The following is a 25,779-nucleotide window of genomic DNA, read 5'->3' as shown; positions in this document are numbered from 1 at the left end:
TTAAGTCACTGCTCTCATTTATAGCTTCTCATGTTCTTACACATCCCCAGATATCTCATTTAGCATTGTCAAAACTCTGATTCAGGAAATGAACGATCTTGAATCTTGGCTAGCTAACCGTCATTTCAGATATCTAGAAAGCTCACTGTAGATTGACTGGAATCATGCCGTCTGAATTATACTTCAGATCTGAGGAAAAAACTAGTCATATTTTTTTGTTACATAAATCTGAAAGAGTGATGTTATGAATACCTTCCCAGACCAAAAAACAAAACAAAAACAACAACACATAGTCTAGTCATTAAATTTTAAAACGACTTGTCATAACTGTGCAAAGGGTCAATATTAAAAGAATGCTGTGAAAAAGTAAAGCGGTAACTGCACAACCTACGACATCGAGTGCACCATGTTTGACTGTTTAAACCTTGACTTAGAAAGAACAGAGAGTTGTTGTTCAACATAAGGCAGTCCAGACTTGCTTTCAAATAGATGTTTACACGCTGAAAAGCACAGTCTAATTTTCAAAGTGCTGATGGAACACCTGCTAAAACGGATGTCAGCTTATCATTTGTGAATATATGTGCACAAAAAGATTTTTGCATGAACAAAATTAGCTTTTCTGACCTGTTCCAACCACGTCAACTGTGCAGAGTGAAAGACTGCGAAAGATGTAAACTAACACTAGTAGCAATGACACTGCCAGAAAGTTGCTTTTGATTTTCTAGTTCTCTTACTTTATAATGCGTTTCCATTATGAGAGAATGCTCTGAACTATAGCACATAGTTGTATTTTTATTTTACAGGAGACTACTGTCACAAAAGGCATGGCAGCACATAACCCATTTCCTAAGGTTTGCTTTCCATAAAATTAATTTACTACTGTTATAATACCATGTAGAAAAATACTGTATTATTACTGAAATAAGGGTACATTCAGTTAATTTCTTTATCTATTTTATATCAAATATTGAAATGTCAGTTTCAGACTTTCATTACAGTGGTTGAGTTAACTTGAAAGAACCTTTTTTGAACTTAGAAATTAACATGAAGCAGCATAACAGGCACTGGGTATAAAGGGAAGCTGTTATGGACAGTTTTATGTGTGTAAAAGAAGTACTAAAAAACACTATAAAAAGTAATATGACATTCCCTAAATGTTAGGCAGAAACTCAAAAGTAGCATAAGGGTTAAGAAGGTCTGTCTTGAAATGCACATCACTGGAGCGCCATTTACTGTAACCTTTCCCTCGCCTTTTAATAGCTGCCACAGAAACGGCAGAACCACGGATCACTGCCATTCACTAGGGTGCACTGAGAGTGGTAGTAGATGTCCTGATGCTTGTGGCTGCACAAAGGTGAAAAGTGTATCCGAACACGAAGTTGGCTTCAGCTCTTGCCGTACTAAAGATGTGTGTTAGAATAGATGAAAATCACTACTGAGAGTAGGGCTGAACGATTATGGAAAATAATCTAATTGCGATTTTTTTGCCCCAATATTGCGATTGCGATGCGATATGCGATTATTTTTTAAGGTCTTTGTCTTCTGTATTATTAAACAAAGACAAGCAATACATCATATAGTATGGCCAATACTATATTACATTAATTTTAAACTGTTCTTTCCTGGAAGACAGACCTCTGTTATGATGACATGAGGTGATGCATGAATTGATGACTGACATTTTTATTTAACTTCTTCAATCACAACAGTATATTTGAACATACACAACAGTTTATTTTTAGCTTACAAACATCTGAGCATAAAGTGCTGACAAGGAACCCTGGTGTAAACATTAAAATGAAAGTCAGTACAATGTGCAGATTGCAGAAATATACATAAAAAAAATCAGTGGCTTTACCACACTCAGTTTTTCGACATCTGTGAACTACTAGACAGTCATTCAATTAAAAAATAATATTAAATAAATAAAACTAATAAATAAAAAATACACACATCTTACTGATCTCTGCAGTCAGTAACATTACACATAAAGTGCAAACATAATAGCAATTGTATAAACACACACACAAACACGCCTTTAAAGTTTAAAGGCGTGAAATTGGACGGTCTAGTTCTGATTAGCGTCACCGCTGTCTCGGTGGAGTTTAATAAACTCGGCCGTCTGCTTCTTGCTATCTAAAATATAACCAGACACTGGTGTAAATTCTCGACTGTCTCATACTTCTGTTTAATAAGTTTTCTGTTTGACGTTTAGTCAGCTGTGTGAAAACCAAGGAGGAACCCACCCGGGGGATTAATAAAGTTTTATTTTATCTAATCTAATAACTTTAATCTCAGCCAAACCGATTTACTCACGAACAAACAAAACACTGAAAAAAGCCCAACAATAACATTTTTAGGTTGTCTAAGTGACTTATATATTACGTTTAACCCGAGCAGCGAAACTCCGCGGTGATCTGAAAATGATGTGCCGGGAGTTGTGCCGTTCTCGGCCGCATCAGTAACCCTCGAGCTCCCGGCTAGCTGTCGAGCTGGTGGGTAGCAGACGCCTCTGAAAACGTCGAAGCACTTTTGCAAATATGCGATATCTTGATAAACCGAGCAGATATTTGATGTTTACACAACTACTTTCTCGCCTGAAAATATGTTAAAAGTTTATTTTGTGACCCAGAAAGATTAGTATGAGTAATTTTAAAACTTAGTAGCGGCCGCCATTGCTGGAAACTGGAGTTTGGCTGGGCCGCGCTATGAATTCTGGGATATGGTAGTAATTTGGACAGCCTTCGGCGCGTCGCTGTGACGTAATCGGTCTACAAATGCGGCCTCAGGAGGATGCAGCCCATGAATTTGGACATGTCCAGAGTATAATCGCAGCCTTTGCGGTTAGAAAATTGCACTTGATCATGTCGCGATATATCGTTCAGCCCTAACTGAGAGCCAATGGAATAGGTCGGGACAGGTAGACAAATAGAGAGGCTAGAGGCTGTTGTCGCAGATGATGTCAAAAACACAGGCAACCCATGGGGATTGTTTAGTTTAACACCAGTGAAAAACCAAACTGAATCACAGGAATTCAATCTGGTTCACTCAGCCTGAACAATAGCCTGTGACACCTGATAGATTAAGAATAAGCCTCCCATTTTCTGCACACATATTCATGTGGACATCTGCATGAACACGCACACACACACACTTGCAAGAATGCATGCAAAAGCAAACAAGCTCTAGACAAAATGATGAATGGATTTCACCTTCAGGCAACTGGGGAAAGAGACAGACATTTCTACCCCTCGGCCAACTCCTGCTTCAGACAAAATAACAAATGGCTGAATGATATAGTGAGCTGTCCCCCCTGGTTGCAAAATGGGAATGGAACCACAGTTTTGAGACAGCAGCTACAAATGGCCCATCTCTATAACCACCCTCTTTTTCTCTCTCTTGTTCTCTCAGCTGTGCATCCACACAGACCTTGGCACATCTCAAAGATGGATTAATCCCGATTGAAAGTTGCTGAAGTGTCCTCAAGCGTCAAAGCGTTACTACTTATGAGGAGAGAGTGTGGTGAAGATGATTCAAAAGTCAGAAAATAAGCTCTGGGGTCATTTAGGATGGACAAACACCCACAATGCAGGGATATCCTGTAAAGTGCACTACACTGCATTAAGCCCAATCATATTTCTTGACAATCTTCTTCCAGGTCTGCCTGTGGTAAGCCTTGGGCTACTGCTGTTGGAATGGCATGAATGCGATGCTTCTAACACTAACACTCATGCTGGCATGAATATCACAGTTCTGGCTGCCGAACGAAGCACTTCCTCCTCCTACATTGCCTCAAATGCTCTGGAACATGATTTTAATGTGGTACTGTAACATTATTAGTTCAATGTCAACACTCTCTAGACTCTAGACATGTGTAGAGAGTCCATTGAAGCAAACTGTTCATTTTAGCTGTAGCTATTAATAGTATAGTTTGACTGCTATTGTTTTTTTTTATGTTAATTTTGACAGCATTGGCCCACTTCACACTTTATATGATCATGTGTCATGTGGGAAAACATAAATTTGGGAGAAAAGTGGATAGTCTTGTTGCCTCGCCAGAAGAAGGTAATCGGTTCACATATTGGTGATTTTCATTTTTTAACACTTCTGCGTGATCAGTGTGATTTTTTTTCTCCCCCAAAAGGCAAAATAAAATGCACAATATATTTTAAGCAAAAATTTTAAAAAAATGTCAGATGTTGCAAATATGATACAAATTAAAACCAATATATGCAAATTAATATTAATATGTAAAAAAAAAAAAACAGTAGTCAGAAGGTTCAATAAACACTCCATTTTCAAAAACATTTTATTTTCTAGCAATTATTTGATAGTTCAGGCTTTAGAGGTGAAACTAGCTGTGGATGTAAGGTGGAGGATGTGCTTAAAGTGTTTAAAATGAAGCTCTGTATAAAGGCCTGATTAAAAATGGCTTGTAGTTTAAAGCGCTTTAAGTGATTAGTACAACTAGAAAAGAGCTACACATGCTAGCCCATTTCATTTGTATTGAAATTAAACAAAATCTTACTGCAATTAACTACTGTTTTTTTAATTAGCTGTGATTGTGATACTATGAATATTGTCGATATCTTTTTATATCTATGGCTACATTATGCCCTATAAACATTAGTGAACTCACTGCCTACAAGAGAAATATAGTCAATTAAGAAAAACAGCAGCTTCTTTTTTTTGTACTTCTTGCATATTATATTTTTAATGAATATAAATATTTGTCTTAATGTTCAATACATTTTTAAAGTTATTGTTCTGTTCATTCTTATTGCCATGAACAATTAAAGCATAGTGTATTCATCGTGTTTGCAATGTAAACCAAAGTAGTTGCCTTTCCTAATTTATATATGACAAAATGCATCTCTCTATTAAATCAATGCTAATTTAGATCAAAGCCACAATGTTGCATAAGCTACAATGTTCTGTTTATTTGGCTTTTCTGCATTTTAAAGATTCATGTCATGAATATAAGCATTGTTGTACAGTGCGCATTAGGACAGCATCTTACGTGTTACCTCATTCCAGACATCACATGGATCAACCTCATGTTTAAAAAGGCATCGAACACTATACAGCTGCTTCAGATGACAATTTTTATTGACCCTTGGCTAAGGTACTTTAACCTCGACTGACTGTGCGGGCCTCAGCTAACCCACTTCAATCTGTCTGCTGTTGTCTGCTGAAACAAAGAGGATTAATCTGGTCTTAATAACAGCAGGAGAGCCTACTCTACACAGCACTTCAGAGAATAGGACTAATAAAGAAATCATGAGGATCAAACAGAGAACAATTACATCTAATAAAATCAGTTTTGTTGATTGACTACGAGAAAGCGAGCCGACGCAGGTTTTGATTGGACACGATTACACTTGAATGTATTTTTTAAGAGCAGCTCAACAAATACCGAAGTTTAATAATATAACCACGGTATGATGTAATTAACCCTGTATCGCTGCATTTAGACTTGATTTTAAGGTTTCCGCCATGAAATTCATCAAACAATATAGATCAAATGATATAATTTTAACCTCAGCACTTATTAGCACCACTTTTAATGCAAGACAAAATTTCCACCACTTAATTAAGGTAATTAAGTAACTTGATTACAAACGGCAGCTTCCACCCTTGCTGACACAAGCGAGCAGAACCCTGCATGTATGAAATGGGTCTGAGAACCTAAATGGCACAAAGGCTCCTGATGAGGTGACAAAAATAGGTTTGATTATCAAAGAGAACAAAAACAGGATTTGATTGCAGTAATGAGCGAATGGTTTTAACAGGTGGAAGTATAGCCGGGGAAGTGTACAATTCGCAATCCCACCTCATTAGTAAGCAAATGAATTCAATCACCTCTCTTTGATAAGCGGCTTGATAAATCCCTGCAAAGTGGTGTCTGGCTTTGGCTGCAGCAAGCAGCTTTAATAGGTGCAGACAAACAAACCCCAGTCAATGAAGCTAGGGCTCCACAGGGAGTGAAAAGTATTTTTTTTGTACTGGCTCCAGTAGCTCCACAAATTTTATGCATATGTCCCTCGAGAGAATAGCTGCAGTATGCTTGTGTTCAACAGGAGGGTGGAAGTATCCAACGGGCACGGCTATGTCAGAAAATGTAAATCTAACAAGACAAGCTGGGTCTTCCATGGAATCTAAAAGAGTGCCAGGGCAGCTCCTTGAGCCCAAATCATCTACAATCTACAAAATATCTGATCCCCTGCTGAAGTTTGCTCCTTTACAAAGAAATGAATGCTCTCTAATTTTTATGGAGAGACAGAGAATATTAACCACAAATCCAGAAAATGTCACTTAAAGTTAAATTGGTGTTTGATCACATGGCTTAGTAGTTGGCAGTGAATCTTTTGTTGGCAAGCAAAGCAGTAAGACCTTTATTGTAGTTGGTCACCGGTTTACACACATCTCCTGAGGGATTTTGGCCTACTACCCTTTACAGAAACTTTCTAAATCCTTTAGGTTTCCTTACTGCTCCTTGGGATCTTGAAACTTCTGCTTCCTAAACAGATTTCAAAGAGGACTGAGGTCTGGAGACTGCTTAGGCTACTCCATGAGCTTAATGTGCTTCTTCTTTAGCTTACATGTCATGAGACAACATCTTGCATGGAGTGCAATTCATGGTCATTTTGGTCACATCAGCTCACCAATCTTCTTGTTTATGGTCATTCCAGCCCTGTGCATATCTACAGTTTTGTCCCTGACATCCTTTGACAGAATTTTGGTCATGCGCATGTTGGTGGAGAGGTCTGCGTGGAAGGAATTGATCTTGTGCACAGCTATACACATAATGGGTTGAGATCAAGATTATTTGTAATTGATTAATTGTAATTGTAAGTGTCCTGGTGCAGCCACAACAACCTGGTGCTGAATGCCCAGAAGACAGTGGAGATTATTGTGGACTTCAGGAAGCACACAGCCCCACTCCCCCCCATCATCCTGACTGACACCCCCATCACCTCTGTGGACTCGTTCCGCTTCCTGGGTACCACCATCACCCAGGACCTGAAGTGGGAGCCCACCATCACCTCCGTCATCAAGAAAGCCCAGCAGAGGATGTACTTCCTGAGGCAGCTGAAGAAATTCAACCTGCCAACACGGACGATGATGCAGTTCTACACTGCAATCATCGAGTCCATCCTCACCTCCTCCATCACCGTGTGGTACGCTGGAGCCACTATCAGGGACAAACAGAGACTGCAGCGTGTTGTGCGCTCTGCTGAGAAGGTGATTGGCTGCAGACTCCCATCTTTGCAGGACCTGTACACCTCCAGGACATTGCGGCGTGCAGCTCGGATCTCAGCTGACCCTTCTCACCCTGGACACAGTCTGTTTGACCTGCTCCCCTCAGGCAGGAGGCTCCGGTCCATTCGCACCAGAACCTCTCGCCATAAGAACAGTTTCTTCCCCTCTGCTGTTGGACACATGAACAATAACCATATGACTGTTCCCACCACTAACACATGACCCTACGCTGTGTTCACTGCATCATTCCACGTTTGGCACTGATCACCACCTGCACTCATGTATATATCTTTCAACGTAGCACTCTTAATTCTTATTCTCATGTATATATCTCATGTATATCTCATGCACATATCTTCCCACGTAGCACTTTTAATTCTTATCCCTACTTTTATTTTTTTCCATGTCTATTTAAGTGCTATTTATGACACTATGTTTGCACTGAAGCACCGCAGCAATTTCCTAATGTTGTAAACCTGCTCAACATTTGGCAATAAACCCCATTCTGATTCTGATTCTGATTCTAATCTGTTGGAGCCAGAACTATATGTGGGTTCTAGGGGATCAAAAACATATATTTTTCTGGATTTTTCATTGAGAAACTGTTCATTTCTTTAGTAAATGAGCAAATTTCTAAGTTCATCAGGGGATAAAATAATCTCCCCCACTCTACATGAGAGATTTTCACCTAGATGAGAAAGCAACACTGTAACACCATTACTACCACCTGCTGCACCACTCTGTGCTCCCATAACAGTGTCCAACAGCAGTATTTGATCAATCACTGGGACTGCAATCAGAGAGAGACACAATGAACTAAGCAACAGACACAAACAGAAGGATGACTTGTAGATAATATGGATCAGATGAAGACCTAATTCTCAAAAAACTAATGTGGTCCAGAGCCCAAGCAGCACAGATCTCAAGTCTCATTCTCAGCACTGTCTTCAGTGAGGCTGTGACATTTGAGGCATCAAAGGCCAATCGATATATTTGTTGTGTTAGAGAGGGGACAAGAGTGCAGCATTTGAAAACAGCTTAGACTGAGTCAAACTAATCTCCGGGCAACAAATCCACTCTGCAGCCCTAATCAATTCGTTATACGGCGTCTTCTCGAATACACATTTGCACCTATGCACAGACGCGCACGTGAGTAAGGCACTGTGATGATTAGCTTGTCCCATTTAATCATTTCCTATTAGAGACACCTGCAAGGTTGAAACAGTCTTATGTGATTACGTGTAATCACAGAAAATGTCACATTTGAATGATAAGCAGCATGAGAAGACGACATGAAACATGATGCCCTACATTTTTACACCATAGAATTATTAACTTTTCTCATGCATTTGAAAAAAAAAAAAAAAAAAAAAAGCTTTTCTTGTTTAAGTCTCACAAATGTGTGAAAAAAAAACCATTCACACAAGGCTCACACATAATTATGCATATGCTGCGCAGGCGTATAAATACAAGCACCCACACTGGGCTGTGGGGGGGGGAAAGCCTATCTACTGTGGATAAAAGACATCCCTTATCAGCTTCCTCATAGAGGAGCTGGGAATGAAGGCATTTACTCAAATGAAAGAGCAGCTTTTGGAGATAAGCCGAGAAAGACGAAGCCCAACTAAGCTTTCAGATTGGACTGGGCCTATAGAGGGAACAGAGGAGGACGGGAAAAAAATAGAGACGTAAAGGATGGATGGACAGACGGATGGATGATAGATGGGTAGATTGTTGATGAAGTGATGGGAGGATGGTGTAGGCTCCTTTTTGGTGATTTTAAGTGCAGTTGTGTGAGGCAGATGTGTGCATACAGAGGAGGAGTGTGTGGCTTTTGTCTGCGATAGAAGTGCTTACATAAAGAGTATTTAGAGGATGTGGGTGTAAAAGCTATTGTGTTGACCCCAGTATTTAGTCTGTGCAGGCGTGCATGTGCTTGTCTCTACCTTGTGTCTATCCCTGTGCTCAGAGCTGGCCCTGTCTGCACAGTGAGCTGGCACATCTTCTCCGCTGCACTGGGCTGTGAGCTGTGCTAGAATAACCCACTTCAAAGACACCCATTGTCACACACTAATGTGGCAAACGACAGCTAGCACCACAGAAATCAGCACACACTGAGACTGGATATTCCCTCCGAGTCTCTGCGATGGGGGAAGAAGGGTGGCGTAGGTGGGGAAGGGGGGAAGCGAGGTTTGTTCGCAAACACGCTGCTGTGCCAACATTAATCATGTAGACTCTCATAAAATCATTAGAGCTGATCATTCCCAGTCAGTCTCTCTCCATAATGGCTCGGTACTGATGACAAAAAGCAAGAATGCCAATTTCTGTAAGAAATGCAAGCCAACACAGTCACACACGGACACCTTTGTACTGTGCAAAAATATCAACATGGAGAACTGAGGCAGCTGAACTAAACAGAAGGCTTTAGATGAAGAGAGCTTTTATTTTACATGTTTTATATATAATTATGCCTGCACTTTAGTTTGATTCGTAGAAGGGAATGCAGGTGTAGTTCTGTGTGTGTGACAAAAATGTGCATACAGCATTTTTTAGTTTTGTATTTTTGTACATCACAGGTTGCGAAAGTGTTGTCCCCTGTACACAGAGTCTGTTAGTTTGTATGTGCGTCACAGTGTATGCATGTGGTTTGGAGAAGTGGGTGCTTGTGAGTACAAAAAAAATGCTTACTATAAATATTGGTAACTGCATCTTGGGTGTGTGCACAGAAAATACAAACCACACAATTGGGTAATTGCATTTTGTCAATTGATTTATGTATATTCATTTGTTGTTTGTACCACAGCTGAATTTGCTGAGTTCTACCTTTTCAGTGATTTGCTGAATACCCCCAATCCTTTTTAGCCACAAATATTTGAACATTTCCTCAAGTGTATAATTTATTTCCAGTGTTTACTATTTGCAAACATAATTGATGGAAATAAGCCTCTAACAGCGAGTGCTGATAATCTTTTTTTTAAATTTTTATTTCTGTTGAAGGGCAGTTCATCGTTTTTTATGTTTTATAGATTTGTTGTCTTTTTATGACTGAAAAAAGTCTGTAATAATTCCAGTTTTTCTGTAAATTGGTGTTTGTGCATGTGTGCATATAGGACAATGACTGGATAATAATTTCCTGCCACTGTAGTTATTATTGAGAACACTGCACTGTTAAACGCTCATGAGATGGCGTACAGTACAGGTGAAGGTCACCATCCTGACTGCTGACAAAGAGCTGGAGCAAAGATAGCCATTAGAGCTGGATCACTGCATCTTCTGTTTACACTTCCAACCATTTACACACTCGCTGCACTCTATTAAGCCCATTGGACCCCTGAGAATTGCAGATTGGTGGTCAGGGCATGAGGTTCTGATGGCTGGATTTGACTGTAAAATCGATGGCCTTTGTCTATATAACTGCACTAGCATGAGGATCAGTGGCTGTGAAAGTAACAGTCTGATTTGAAGACCTAGAAATACACATGGAACAAAGAGAGAATTGAGAAACACAGATTAGGAAAGATGTTCCATCTCCTTTTTAGGTTTTATTTCCTTTATGCTCATTTATTCTCCCTGTCTTCTAATCCCCCAGTCTGTTGGTTTAAAGGCCTTTAGCTCTTCTGTCACTCATTAGAGTGAGAAGTAGAGGTAGTCACAAGTAGAGGTCAGAGCATCAAGTAGACCAGTCACCCACTTCAGCTGAAAGCTGCATTACCAGTTGAAGAATTCACAAGCTCAGAAAAATACACAAATACACAAGCACAAAGTGCAAGTGATGTTTTGCTGTTTCTCTTCAAGGCCTCCATCTTTAGCCTCAGCACCCAGGGAATGAGAGGCTAAATGGTGAAGTTTTGGTGCAGAGTGCAGCGTGGGAACATTTCTCATGTTGTCAGAGCTCCCGCTGAGGCTCACATATGCCTACAGCTCTCAGCATCCAGAAGCCATCACTCCAGCAGGCGGGCCAATCAAACCCATGCTGTCACTTCAGTGAAATGACTTGAACTGGCACTCACACACAGGCAATTTCCCCACGGGGAGCACAGGGACAAGAAGGAGTACATACGAACCATGCGTTCAAATGCTACACACGGAAAAGAAAACACACGTAGCCCTATAATGTGCCGCAACAGAAATCAGACTTTTCCACAACAGCCTCTGTTACAATGAAAAAAATATTCCAAGAAAAAGATCTAATGAATCTAATGAAAGAACCAACCGAGGAATCTGTGTACAGCTGTGCATTCTTTGCTTTTCTCGACAACTGTTCATCCAATCTACCTGAAGCTGACTCCTGGGAGGAGGCGATAAAACAGCACCCTACCTTTTCCAAATAGTGGCTACAATGCCATTCACACTTGGAGAAGGTCTGCAGAAGCAGAGAATAACTGAAGTGTAACCAGTTGTACTAATACTGTACTCCCTGGAAAGAGAAGCGCAGAACTCTTCTGTGCTTGGGAATGATTGGCACTTGAATATACCTGTCTCTCAGATCACTGGATTTGATAGTGATTAGGCTTAGGGAACTCGGTGAATAGAGACAGGTCCAAACTTGGCCTCATTCTGCAGGTCTGCTTTGGAACAAGAAAATAGCACAACTGAAACTCCTTGTTCTTCCGCATAGGGCGGCCAGAGAAGTAACTTATCCAGGAGCTCTGCCAGCTCTCACATCAAGGCCATTTTCTCCATCTACGATGATAAGACCGTTTCCACAAGGCCAATAAAAAGGGACATGGAACTTGACTGACTGCCCAACCATACAACCACAAGTGGACTTCTTCGCTTTACCTTTTGCTTGCTCTTACACTGTAATTTGAGCGGAAAAAAAAATCATAATATTGTCTTTAATTTTGCTAAATTGGAAGTTCAAACTATTTTCAGTAGTCAAGAACAAATCACTACTGTAATAATAAATTCTTTGACCTTCAATCTTTGCTCTTTGCTGACCTCTAGCTTGTCTTAACGCTTGCGTGCACATCCGTGTATCCGTGTAGACAAAGCTTATTATGCTCCTGCAGCAGTCTGCTCAGTCATCCTGTTCTCCAACCTACCTAAACATCATTTGGTCAGAAAGATTCAGTCTCAACATCAAAATGCGCCCACTCAAATGTGTAATTTCGCTTTGATTTATGACATGCAGCATTCCTTTTATGTATCCAGTTACATTTACATTTTCTCTCAGTAATAGTGGAGATAAATCAAGAGATGCCCAGCAACGTTTGCAGGACACTTCCCTCAAGGAATTTGTTCCAGACTAAAAGTGTACTCCACTAAGTACGACTAAAAATAGACAGTTAAAAATAATAATAATAAACAGCGATTATACTTCTTGCATTAATCATGACTTCACTTGACCATCTAAATGTTCAGTCTGAGACTCAGGTGTATTATGTTAGCAGTGACTAATGTAGCCTTAAACTACTAACTTACTCCAAAGCCGCACTTTCCTCATTATTAAATTTTCATCTTCAGCTTCATTGGATGTTCTGTCCAAAGACCCAGCCCTTTTATGACACATAAAGAATTCCATCAAAGACTGGAATTATTATCATTATTAATATTTTTTATTTATTTATTTCGGGGGATTTTTTACACTCTAATCTCAAAAGTCCAAACGCGCCGTGACAAAACACACTGCATTATGATTAGAATTTCTGACTCACATATGAAAACACCATATCATCACAAACTACTCTAAAAAACAGTAAACACAACAGCTTGACAATGTGCAACGACGTGAGAGTTTCTACGAGAAGAATCAGTCTTTAAATTTACACCTCATGAACTGATTTCTGCTGGGAAAGATAAAATGAGATCAAGATTAGTGACTACAGCAAAAAGCAGTATGGAGAACAAGAGTTTTGGAGTAATAACACATCCCATTGTTCCCGTTACCTGGAAGCAATGGCAGCCCGGGACATTAAAGTGAAAGATTACCTCACACAGACATCGACAACTGCATAAAAGTGGGAAAGAACTTTACTCCAGTGGATAAAACATATAAAATGCAGTAAGATGAGAAACAATAAATATGAAATAATATACTATTTGTGGCAGCACTCTTTCATTTCCACACAAGATTTTTTACATAGATGATGCAGATTAATAGGGACTGAGGTAATGAAAAATACAAAAGTCACTTTAACTACAGATTTGTCATCTGAAGTGAGGTGTTTGTTGGGCTACTAAAGTGGGTTATTTGTCTTCTCTGGGCACATGCCTGCCTGCGTGTGTGTGTGTGTGCACGTGTGAGAGAGAGACAGTAGGCAGGTGTGCGCTGAACAGAAGCTGGAGAGTTTCCACCTTCGTCCCTCTGGTCCGTGAGGGATGAATGAAAAGACAGGAGGCTCGGGAGATTCATCCATCATAATGAGTGATGAACACACAGACACACACACACACAGAAGAGCACTCACTCCGTCAGTCCAGACAGGGGCCCACAGCTGCTCTAACCAAAAAGACACAGTCGGCGTAACACACACTCGGGAAGAGCTTGTTCGTTTAATCGGCTGATGGTTTGGTGATGGCACAGATGCGTGGTTTGTGGGAAATGAACCAATGCCTTTTCATTAACCTCCTCATTTACATCCCCTCCACCTGCACCACCACTTCAAACAGCCATTGCTCCCTACTGCTTAGAAGACCCTGCAGCTTCTGCAGATCAAAACTAGAAACAAGTCCAAGTGGACACTGACACTTCAAGGTCAAGCAATACAAATGAAATTATACATTCAGCTAAAATCTGGAAATCACAAATAGTATGTTTATGAATAAATCATTCGTTTTACTTAAAAAAAATACAACTCTACTTTTAGGGTGTGGCCAGTCCACAATAAGTGGTCGCAGTCTGTAATCCTAGCCCTGTGTAATTACCCCTGATCAACCCTGGGACCCCTTTAGCTCAGATTAGCCCTGCTTCCTATGCATCCCCCACCTCAGATCCCACAGACAAAAAAAAGGTTGGAAGTGGAAGAATGTCGCCCACTCCCGAAGAAGCCTATAATCAGCTCTCCCGCAGCCCTGCAACCTGTCCCCCGCTTGTGCGGATGATGGGGGTGTTGTGGATGGATGAGTGAAGTAAGACAAAGTCAAGCCCCCACTACCAGGTCTTTTGCTCTTCAACTCAATACTGAAATATTCAATATGAAGAGAACTGTCTGTGTCAGAAGACAGCAACACAGTGACTCAATACTGAAATATTCAATATGAAGAGAACTGTCTGTGTCAGAAGACAGCAACACAGTGACTAATAATGGCCATTGTCCAGTAAAGGCTGTTATCTGGAACTGAGAAGAAGCCACTGCCGCCAAAGCTCCCCAGTGACACCCCAACTGGCTTTTACGACGACATAATGGCTGAGAAGAAATCAGCACAGGACAAAGGCCCAAGTAGTTAGGGCTCCATTTGACAGAAGAGCAGTTCTTTATGAGCTGACTAAAAGGGCGAGTGGGAAAGAACGCTGACGAGAGAGGGAAGAAGATGGTATTTCAGTAAAACAGTTCAGTGTTGGAAGCTTTTGGTGCTCCATGGACGATAGTTTTTACTAGTGTAGGGATTAGAAGGTTGCATTTGTGACATGGAGTAAATATCTAGAGAAATGCTAATGCGGCATCCATTTGCATGAGTCATTTGCCCATGCTCCGAAGCCATTTTAAGAGCACCGAGATCGCAAATCACCACACAGTCACACTTATGGCGGGAGCCATCACATCCAGAGGTCTGACACAACACTATGAGTGCATTTCTTTTAGATCTTTGTGAACTGGATGTTTTTCCAAAATTCAGCTACATTTTCTGTTTATTTGTCTCTGAAAGTGAAATAAGGAGTACTCATAGAAGCACTGATATGCAATGCAGGAACAGTTGCATTTTGTTGAAGAAAGGTAAGACTGCACTGAGCCATGAACATGCTTTAAATCAGGATTTTAGATGAAGGACAGGGGCCCAGCAGCTTGGGTCCATTAGTCATTCTTTGTTCAGCCCATACACACAAAAAATACACCTCCATTGAGATTGAGTTAATTATGCAAATGAAGTTCTCTTTTCTGGATTTAGTGGGACAGCTTTTACACTAATGCCTATGCCAATTTTATCAGATTCAATCAAAACATACTAGTAATCATCAAAGCTTTATTTTTAAGCCCCCAAAAGGTTGAGATCTTCAAACATCACTACTTGAATAGTTCAGGGTAAGCTGGTCAATTTTATTTATTAATAAAAAAATGAACAACGAGTTGTTTGAAGGCACACTGAGACGTCAGGTTAATGACGTCGTTCTTCACAACGAGCTTATGATGCTTATTATCAGGAACTGGTTTACAAATGTCCACTAATTATAGTCCCCCCCCCCCTCCCACACACACACGCACGCACACACACACAAGCAAACGTATTTATTTTATTTATTTAGCTGATGTTTGAGAAGGTCATTTTTCTCAAACAGACTGATGTTTTGTTTTGAGTTTTTTTTTTTATTATTACTGATGACTCGGAACGTTGTGACGTTTTAAATGAAAAAAGAACAACACCATATTAATGATAATCTACGGTGGAAGTTTTCGTGATAAAAGATACAAGTTCCATCTATGGGCCGAGAGGACTAAGGAGTGTGAGGTGTCGGTAACTCCGAACCACCCAGGACGCACACTTTTGGTTGAGCTTCATATAATCTGATAGAATAGAATAGAATAGAATTCAACTTTATTGTCATTGCACATGCACAGGTACAGGGCAACGAAATGCAGTTTGCATCCATCCAGAAGTGCTTTAGTGATATAGATATATTACAATGCGGTGATTGTTGATGCACAGTCATGTAATCGACGGCGCACAGGACATTCATGAATAAATCATAAAAAAAGACACTTCAAATGGTCAACTTGCGAGCCCGATAAATGACTGAATCCCTGGATTTTTCATTTTTCCCGACAAGGACTTTTAGCGCGCCTGCTCCACATAGTGTGTTTGCATTAACATGCTTTAAGATCTTTTTTTACCCATCGACACTGTTGCAACGCGAAATCCTGAAACGGTTGTATTTGGAACCTTTCAGGAATCTTTCGTGTATTGCTTACTCAGCGCAGCCGCGTTATCACCGGTAAAGTGGAGAACTGTAGGTGTTTAACACTTACCGATCAGCATCGTGGCTCCAGGACCGTATCTGTGAGTCTACAGCTCGGCGTGTCACCTGCCGTGAAAACGGTAAAAAATAAAAATAAAAAAATAATAATATTTACGCACTTTTATCCCCAGAGAGCGAGGACAGCACGAAGGTGCGAACGGTAGGCGTACGGCACTTAAAGAAGAGCCTCGGAATGTGCTGGAGCCGATTTTAGAGGACTTGTTTCCTCTCCTGTCTTTCCAAAGACAACTCTTTTTGTCAACACTGTATCCTTTACTCCCCCGTCTTTGGTGACCAATTCCCAGGAAATCTTAGATCCTATTGATGCGCGTTCTCCTCAGTTAAAATCCTATTGCTCGTGCTGCTGCTCCGCGTGGCCTGAAGGAGGCGAGGGATAGGAGTGTGGTAGCGAAGCTGGGTGTAATTGCCTGTTTCTTCTCTCTCTCTCTCTCTCTTCTCTGAGGTCTCTCTGAGTTCTCTCCTCCTGTCATCCTTTCCTCTCCAAAGTCCCACATCTTTCTCTCTCCTCCCCTTGGTGAGCCCCTTTAACATGACAGGGCTGCACAGAGACAAGCTGCACACCTGTACAACTTGGCAACACATTAGCCATCTTGTCAAACTTACTGCTTTGTAGGTCAGCACTAGGAATGACGTTGGCTTCAGATATGTTCTGCCATGCAGCCTCAGAAAAACAAAGATAAATTAATCAATAAAATAAAGGCAGAAGCAGTAAGCAGGTCTGGATAGAAGAAGCATGACAGGTGCACGGTAAACATGAAGGGAAAGAAAAGAATATTTTCTGAGACAGGTTTCCGTTCGTGCTCTCATAAGTATGATTTGTGCGCACTTGTCAAGGCAACTGTCGTGTGTGCACTACAATGTGTGAGTGAGAGCAACGTGAGAGTGACTGCAAGTGATGGTTTCTCACAGCCGTCTCTTCTGCCAGTCTGCGCCTCCTTTGTGTCTCTTCTTGTCGATGCATCATTTGGTGAAGCTGACACATATTCGGGGATTTGAAATTGGCTGCGAGAGCGCAGAGAGCCTACTCGGAATTAAATTTCTGTTTGTTCAAATGGCGTGTTGTGTGTTATGTGTGTGTTTGTGTGTGTGTGTGTGTGTGTGTGTGTGTAAGTAGATTGTGATTTGAAGGGCCTTGGTGTAATGCTAAGCTGTCCTGGAGCTACGCCAAAGCACATCTCCCAGGGTGCTATCGGGAACTTAATTACAGCATTAAATTGCTCCCTCTCCGCCTCTCCTGCGCTTGCAGTTCACTTCCTCTTCGTTTCCATTTTCGCCCCTTTCCGCTTTTCTACTTAAACTGTATTTCTACCTAATCATATACTTTGTCTCTTCTCCCCATCTGTCTGTCTCTCTCTGTCTATATTGTTCCTCTGCTTCTAGTTTATTCAATTTGCTGCTTTGGCTGAAATGCCCACTGGTCCTTGCTGTGTTCATGTCATTGTGAAGAGGGCTTTCAGATGTTTTTTAAATTGTTCCTGACATCCGCTGTCCAAGTCAAAAATAACGTGTTCATCAGCTGTGTCTGCTGTCCATTCAAAGGGTCTAATTCAACCTTTACATTAAACTGATACTATATACATGATGCTCTTTAACAGTCAGTTTGTCATGATGCTATTAAGAGTGCTGTTCCAAAGAGTAAAGCTGCAAGTGAGAAAGTGGAGCATGGCAGCAGGGAGAGGTTGTAGTGATCAGATTGCTGATGAAGAGCTCCTTTTTAAACATGAAATATTGTCTCTGACAGAGTGTTGTGCGGGGTGTGAACTATACCTTTCTTCTCCAATCCAGGTTTCTGTTCCTTGCCATTCACAAAGGCAGCAGTAGACCCAGAGACTCTCCTTTGGGGCAGAGTAGGGGACACAGGGGCAGCTGGGCTGTTCTGTTGCCTCATGCCAACCATCAGCCTACAGGCTGCCATGCCAGAGCCTGGGCTAATTAGAAACACGGGAATCGCTCCAAGCTTTACATCAGTCAGCCTCAGCCAAGAAGATTTGTTCTAGCCTATTTGTTCCATACTGTATGTTAAGAGAAAACAATGTTTACACCTCTCTGAGGGACTAAATAAAAGTCAATTTTTCCACCGCAAAGCCTATGTGTATTTTTAATAATATATTGAGGAAAGGCTCTTTTATAATACTGTCCATTAAGGACCTTTTGCAGTGGCTTAATAATAGTTGCTCTTAGCTGCATCACAAGTCAAGTTCTAGAGTAAATCTATGAGGCTGAAAAATGAAATCGGAGCACAAGTGCCAAAAACTGCAGTCCTTCAAGAGGCCACTTGAGGCTGGCACCAAAAGTGAAACTAATCACATAGACTTCTCACCTTTACAGCTGAAATCAATATGTTTACATCTCAAATGGGGGTAGGGAGGAGGGACAATTATAATTAAAAAAAAGTTGTGCATCATTACAGGCATGGCCACTTAGATGAGGGGTGAATACAGAGAAATGTAACTCGTAGCTGTCGAGTAGGTCTTGACTAATTTGAGTCACTAATTAGACCTCTTTTTAACTACCTGAAAAATAATATTCTGGCAAGCTCCAAGATTATATTAGAACTTAAAGCTTATAATTTAGAATTTCAAGACCCCCAAAAACAAAGATAGAAAAAGCATTACATCTAAAACTGAGTCTTCCAAACAGGACCTCACAAATCAGTGAGTGATGTCACAATGTCTATGCCCTCCTTTAATATGGCCTAAAGTTGGTGTAGGTAATTATATTCAGCTTTTGAGTCCTAAAGCAATTACAGCACTACAGTGGAAACCCATGCCATGAACCTGCCAGCACACAGTTCTTGTGCTGATGTTAATGCCAGAACAGGTATAGGTGACAAGGAAGGAGTCCACACACTGAGAACTCAGTAGTTACTGAGTGAGCAACATGCTGGCTGTAAAACAGCCTGTTTCAGTTTAAGCATTGTTTTCAATTAATTGCATTCTCAAAAAAATGCTTTGCCTCACTCCCATTTCTTCTTGTTGCATGTTGAAGCTATACTCGAAACCTTCTTAACTCATTCACTGCCAGCCATTGGCAGTGAATGAGTTAAACCCATTGACTCATTCACTGCCATTGACGGCTATAGACGTCAATGGCAGTGAATGAGTTAAGATCCAACCATGCAAATTATAATTTTTTGCCACTTTTCAAGTGGTCTTAAACTTTTGATTGGGACTGTATTAGAGAGCCTGATTCACTGTGTCTGTTTTCTTCAATTGCCGTACACTGGTTTATAACATAAATTTTAATGTTTATTTCCAACATTGGTATAAGAACAATTCTAAGTCAACTGGATTCCAAGGGCATAAGCCTAAGTGAATTTATGACTACATGTAAAAGTCAGGGTGAGTTGCAGGGATTCACACCTTTGATTTAGTTCTGGCGGAGTGATCTTTACTGTGTTTGACTTGACAGGCTGTGGCATGAACCAAGAATACACTATGACCAAGTGAAAATTGTAAAATTAGCTCACTTAACTAGTGAAATTTCCATCTAAATTAAAACGAACAAAATCAAAATAGCCTCACATGGTGAAGCTTTTTCTACATGCTTAAAAAACACGATGAGGAGCACAGATACATTTCCACATGAGTGGAACTTTTTTCACATTGCCAGCATTTTCACTCATTTATGCCTAAATGGATGTAAGAACAGATGGTCTCTTAAAAATAAATACTAGATTGACTTGTCAGGATGATACAACATAAAGGAGTTTTCTTTTTCATGATTATATTGTTCAGACTTTTGAGCCATTTGACCTCCTTTGTCATTGGATCAGTGTTCAACTTGTTCATTTCAAGTTGCTACGCTATACACTGAAAAACAATGCAGGAAAAAAAAGTCTGACATTACTGTTCCTTTGTGAGTTGCGGGACAGCAAATCTGTAGTTAACACTGGTGGACTTGCTGCTGAGAGCCAAGTATCTATGGTGATGAGTGACAGATCCTGGAGAGGAGAGAAGGTCAAGCTGTCACACTTAGGTTTAATGAAATTGTGTTATCTTTCCACAATTGTGTTCTTTTGTACACCGTCTGGCTCTGTGTAAAGCCACAGATTTTTCACTGGAGTCAGTTGTGAGACTTGGCGATTTAAAGAAGAAGATCAGACATGTTGAAAAGTTTGTTTACAAGTTAAAAAAACTAAACAAAGAACACGATTGCAAAAGAAACATTTCTGCTAAATGTGACATATGCACAGAATATGAATTGTTGGCTGGTTACATTGCACGGAGGTGAGGTGGAAACTCCAGAAGAGGTGAGCAGCTTGTGATTATTATGCAGTACGTGTAAACGCTGTAGAGTGCTGACAGTGTCGCTGCAGTGGGTTGGGTGGGTGGAGAAGTGTGGGACAAAGAGCGAGTGCGTGATGAGTGATCAAGACCTGGTGGAGGAGGGGGTTAGATGTGAAATATGGAGATAAATGCTGTCACCTGACAGAATGATGGCGGTGTATCACGCCATGCAAGCCTAATATCATGTGACATCCATTTAGCCGTGGCATCTGGGCATCACTACAACATCCTCTTCTTCCTCCCTTCTTCACATTCACCACAAATATCACAACTTCCATTAGTTATTAACAGATGGCAACAAACAGCAAGAAAGACTCTGATGGGAAGTTCATCTAGTCTCTCAACAGCAGCCTGATCAATACCTGTCAACGCTTGACAGCCTTGTAATGTCCACCTTTTTGTTTTCCAATATGCGGCGGGGATGTGAGAGTGCGATAAGAATGGCACCGCTGTTTTTGATGAGTTGTTTGTATAAATCTATGAAAGCATGAGGACGAGAGCTTGGGAGTGTGATTTACTAAGAAAAACAAATGCTTTTTCGCAGCCCTTGAGGTTAATGGATATGATGCATAGCTGCAGATTATCTTCTTTATTCTGTACAGAAGTCATTTTTTCTGTAATTTACTGGACAGCACAACAAGAAGTGCAATCAAATCTAACCACAGCCATGCTGTTTTATGATCCCAAATACATGCCAGAGCGTAATGAGTGACAGGCTAATTAATGAAAAAGAAAAGAAGTTAGCTCTGCCTCTCTTTCTCTAGTGTTCCAAGCCATCGGCCTCCTCAATTAGAGCTTTCTCTGCCAACCTGCTGCTGAGGCTTGAATAGGTAATGGCTGGCAGCAGCAGAGGAGGCTAACAGCCATCGCTTTCTCTTTCTAAACTAACAATAGTCCTCTCCTCTCTCATTCCCTTCCTCCACAAACAGTTTTCACTCTCCCCCTTTCTCCTTAATCATAAACTTTATCTCTTACTCGTTCTCTCATCTCGCACGCGCTCCTCTTTGAAAGCCTGACACGAAGCTCTCACTTTTTAAATTGACATCCATGGATCTCCCTCTTTCTCAATCCCTCTGTCAATTTGCTTACTTCAATAGCATTTTTTTTCCCTCTTCACTATCTCTCACTAGACCCAAATCTCTTTCACGCCCTCTTTCTCTAACAAACAAACAAATGAATTGAAGAGCACTGGAAAGGAACATCCTCAGAGCGTAACGGCCATGCCGGCTACCTGACTGACTGACTGAAAGAGAAACCAACTAAGTGACAGAAAGACTGACAGCAGGTTGAAGGAACACTGAGAAGGTAGACTGTGAGGCGCTAAAGTAATTTAAAAATGGGCGGACAAGAAAGACAGATGCTGATGGGTGACAGTGTAAGATGCCCAGTCCCATAAAAGCACCTGAAGGCAAGTCTAAGAGCGGGCATTAAAGGAGAAGAGACCAAGTGTCAAGTTATTAGCTTGTTGTTCAGTTCACTGATGAGCTTCCCAGCTTGTGTCTCTATGTCCCTTATTAACATATACTGATTTGAATGACTAGCAAAAAGAGAAAACAAGCAAATTACATAAATTATACGACTACATGCAAACCCCGGGATTTAAAATACAATTTAAAATCACCCCAAAAATGAAAAACAGATACTAATAAGAGCACAAGTTTTTTTCAACAACATGCTGTGTGGTTCACCTTATCTGTCTTGATAAGGAAATGTGTTGTCATCATGGAGTGTCATATAAAAATGCTTAGTTAGCTCCCATCTGTGTTGTCCTGTGCAGCCATTCTTGATGCTGCAAAGGATTGCACCTGGGAATATTGTGCTGCCATCAGATAACAGTTCTGGTTTTAAGACCTGCAGTGTCTGCATGAGGTGCTGGAGAGGTGGCTGTGCAGATTTGTCAGCCTGGAAGGTTGTCAGCCTGTTTTGGACCTCTATGTTTAGTTTTCATTTCACCTGCTGACACCTTTTGTTTTTCACTTCATATTTACTCACTAGTTAGGTTTGTGCACATGGACACACCTTGCACATTAATGATGGCACAATGTTAACTTTGAAAAAACTGCATTATTGATGCCCCAGAAATGAAATATGTTAATATTTCTATTTTTTTAAATAAAGCAATTCTAATTGTTCTTTGACTCTTAAATGTGTTGATTAATTTTGGGGGTCAATAATTAGCCATTACTAAAAAGTAAAAGGTAAATTTGTTTAAGGAAATTTTATGCATCTTTTATGTTTTATAAAAGAGTAACAAGCCATTGGTAATAACATTTGACCAGGTTGTAAAAAAAAAAAAATCTATTTGGCTAGTTTTTATCCAGCTCATTAATTCATCATTTAATTCACCATCCCTTACTTTCTGTAAAAGGGAGATCCAGCGCATCAGACAAAAGTACACTTATTAATAACTTATTGCTGCACCATTTACAACATGTATAATCTATCATATGTGAAGTGGTGAATGTTGCAGAAATAAGTTAATAATACATGTATTTTGGATTAATAGGCTGAAGATCCTTTACACAAACTAGGTGGTCATATTGATGAATTAAACAGCAGCAGTAAAGTCTACAGAAGTAATGCAGCTAGAGGACATACAGTAAATTAATTATTAATTTTCCACAGCCTTCAAACCCAGAATGTCTTTAACAGAATGGCTTACAACAGCTATATAAAGAATTAATGAATGATTTATAAACCATTAACCTCCTAGGACCTGGCGTCCACATATGTGGACATCACATTTTGGGTTATTTAGACCAAAATACTCAATTTTGCTCTACAAGGGCCTGATATCCACTTACGAGGACATTATACTGCTACTGTTCTAATGAAATTTTAAACGAATGTCCTCATATGTGGATCTCATTTTTCTTAGAAGCAAAAATTAGGTAAAAAATAAATAAATCTGGTAATTCTTTATTTTTACATTCATCGGGTCCCAATCAGCCCAAATATCAAAGAGAAATTAAAAATGCATGCCGTGGAAGAGTTCGCGTCTTAGGAGGTTAATAGAATAGCAACTTATTGAACGGCTTGTAAAATGTGCTGCCCAGAAAATGACATCATTCTCACAACTGTAATGTTATAAGCTAGGATCATGAGTTTTGTTTGTGACCAAGATTTTTCTTGTTTACATGATAACATCTGGATTCACCAGACTTCCCTTTTTCCATTAGCAAAGGATGGCAAGTTGCTTTGCAAGATACATTTACATAAACTCCTCTAAAAATAAACATAGCTCCTCATATCTGTTATATCTAACAATATTTCTTGTTTGAAGTTTCCACTGTAATGAGAACATTAGAAACAGTAACATCTGTCTGGTACTAAATCATATTCTTACTGTATATCACCTGGTGTCACTCAACATATTGGCTGTTGGGGTGTTTCTTTAAAAAAAAAAAAAGTAGCACATAGTGTCAAATATCTAGATCATATGCGTTAACCCAGAGGAGAGAGAGGCTGACAGCCCAGTATGACACTGCAAAGTGTGTGTGTGTGTGTGTGTGTGTTGTGCTTGTAAGCTCTGCCACCTGCACATTCCAACTCATCACAACAGGAGAGAAGACGTCCCATTTAGCATCACTGTCACATACAGTTTCACAGACAGACAAACACAAGAAGAGAGAGGAAGAGTATGTATGTGAGTGTGTGAGAGGGAAAGAGAGATCGTGGTAAGAGGGGAAGATGGCTTCCCTAACATAAATAAATCATCAGTGTGTTTCGTCGCCTTGGCTGGGTTCACAAGTGGAAGATGAAGGAGCGTAACAGTGAGGGGGAGGAGGAGCTGAAAAAGAGGGAAACCGATAAAGAGGGAAACTGCTAGGTGAGGGGAACAGCAGGCAGGTGGGAATCCTGATGTCTCAGGTGGAACAGAAAATGTCTACTGTCAAACTGATGTAATTGCTGCCAAGAATAACAGGACACGTCGGGGGTCCATGTGTAAATTCATGCATACAGCTATATAATACAGTCCAAACTACTCCATGTGAATTTAAACATCTCTGCTGTCTCTAAAACACAGGTAGGAAGATACTTATTGAATGTCTCATTGGAAATGTAGATCTAAACCCAGGCATATGAATTTAATCTTTAAGGCAGTTTTCTTCTCTTAAAGTGTGTTATTCATACTATCCAGCACTGCTCTGTCTTTATAGTATCTGTGAATGAAGATTTTGGTGTATGTGCACTCGCTAGCCACTCGTTAGGTATGAATGGCGAAGAAAAGGTATTTAAATGATTTTGAATGTGGCAAAATATGTTGGGGTCAGGCAGGCTTGACGGGAAATGTTGATCTGCTGAGATTTTCCCTCACAACCATCTCTAGGGTTTACAGATGATGGTCCAAGTGTCAGTTCTCTAGGCAAAAAATTATTTGAAAAAAGATATAAATCAAGTCATCAAAAACTGAAGCAGATGGGCTACTACAGCAGAAGACCCCACCGAATGCCACTCCTGTCAGCTAAGAACAGGAAACTGAACTTCAGTCTGTATGGGCTCACTCAAATTGGACAACAAATGATTAGAAAAATGTTTCCTGTTGTAATGAGTCTAGACTTAGTGTCAGAATCTGGCATAAACAACATGAAAACATGAATCCATCCCGCCTTGTATGAACCGTTCTGGCAGCTGCTGGTGGTGATGATGTAATTTCTTGGTATTTTCTTGGTACACTTTGGGCCCTTTAGTACCAACTGAGCATTGAGCCTATCTCAGGATTGTTGCTGTCCATATCCATCCCTTTGTGACCACAGTGCCCCCATCCTCTGGGTACACTGAAGATTTGAATGTTGTGGCTCATATCATCTCAAGATGGTTTCTTGAACGTGACAATGAGTTCAAATAGCTTCCACATTCACTAAATCTCAGTCCAGTAGTGCACCTTTGGGATGCGGTGGAACAAAGGATTTAAATCATGGATATGCTATTGATAAAACTATAGCAAATGTGTGATGATCATGTCAATGTTGACTAAAAACTCTGAATGAATGTCTCCAGCACCTTGCTGAGTCTATGCCACGAAGAATAAAGCCAGTTCTGAAGTCAAAAGGGTGTTCACAGCCAGTATTGGAATATTTACCTACTCTA

The 25,779-nt window shown here is 40.4% G+C and overlaps 1 protein-coding gene across 3 annotated transcripts in view; it reads right to left on the bottom strand.

The window, feature by feature from the left end:
* The window catches only part of znf385c (zinc finger protein 385C), a 175,665-nt gene that overhangs the window by 41,534 nt on the left and 108,352 nt on the right, over positions 1-25,779 (bottom strand). Inside the window, exon 1 of one of the 3 annotated variants that reach the window (XM_085454730.1) lies at positions 16,389-16,870. The exons of the other annotated variants lie outside the window; for them this stretch is intronic. Coding sequence (XP_085310856.1) covers positions 16,389-16,398 — 10 coding nt within the window. The 5' untranslated portion in view covers positions 16,399-16,870. Of the gene's footprint in view, positions 1-16,388; positions 16,871-25,779 lie in introns of those variants that run through there. 3 annotated transcript variants of the gene reach the window in all.

Source organism: Copadichromis virginalis, linkage group LG4 (genome assembly GCF_057382275.1).
Source record: "Copadichromis virginalis isolate Kocher_CV1m ecotype Utaka linkage group LG4, C_Virginalis_male_GT1.1, whole genome shotgun sequence".
NCBI lineage: Eukaryota > Metazoa > Chordata > Actinopteri > Cichliformes > Cichlidae > Copadichromis > Copadichromis virginalis.
Note: the sequence above shows the minus strand (reverse complement) of the source record. Positions and strands in the feature narration are given on the sequence as shown.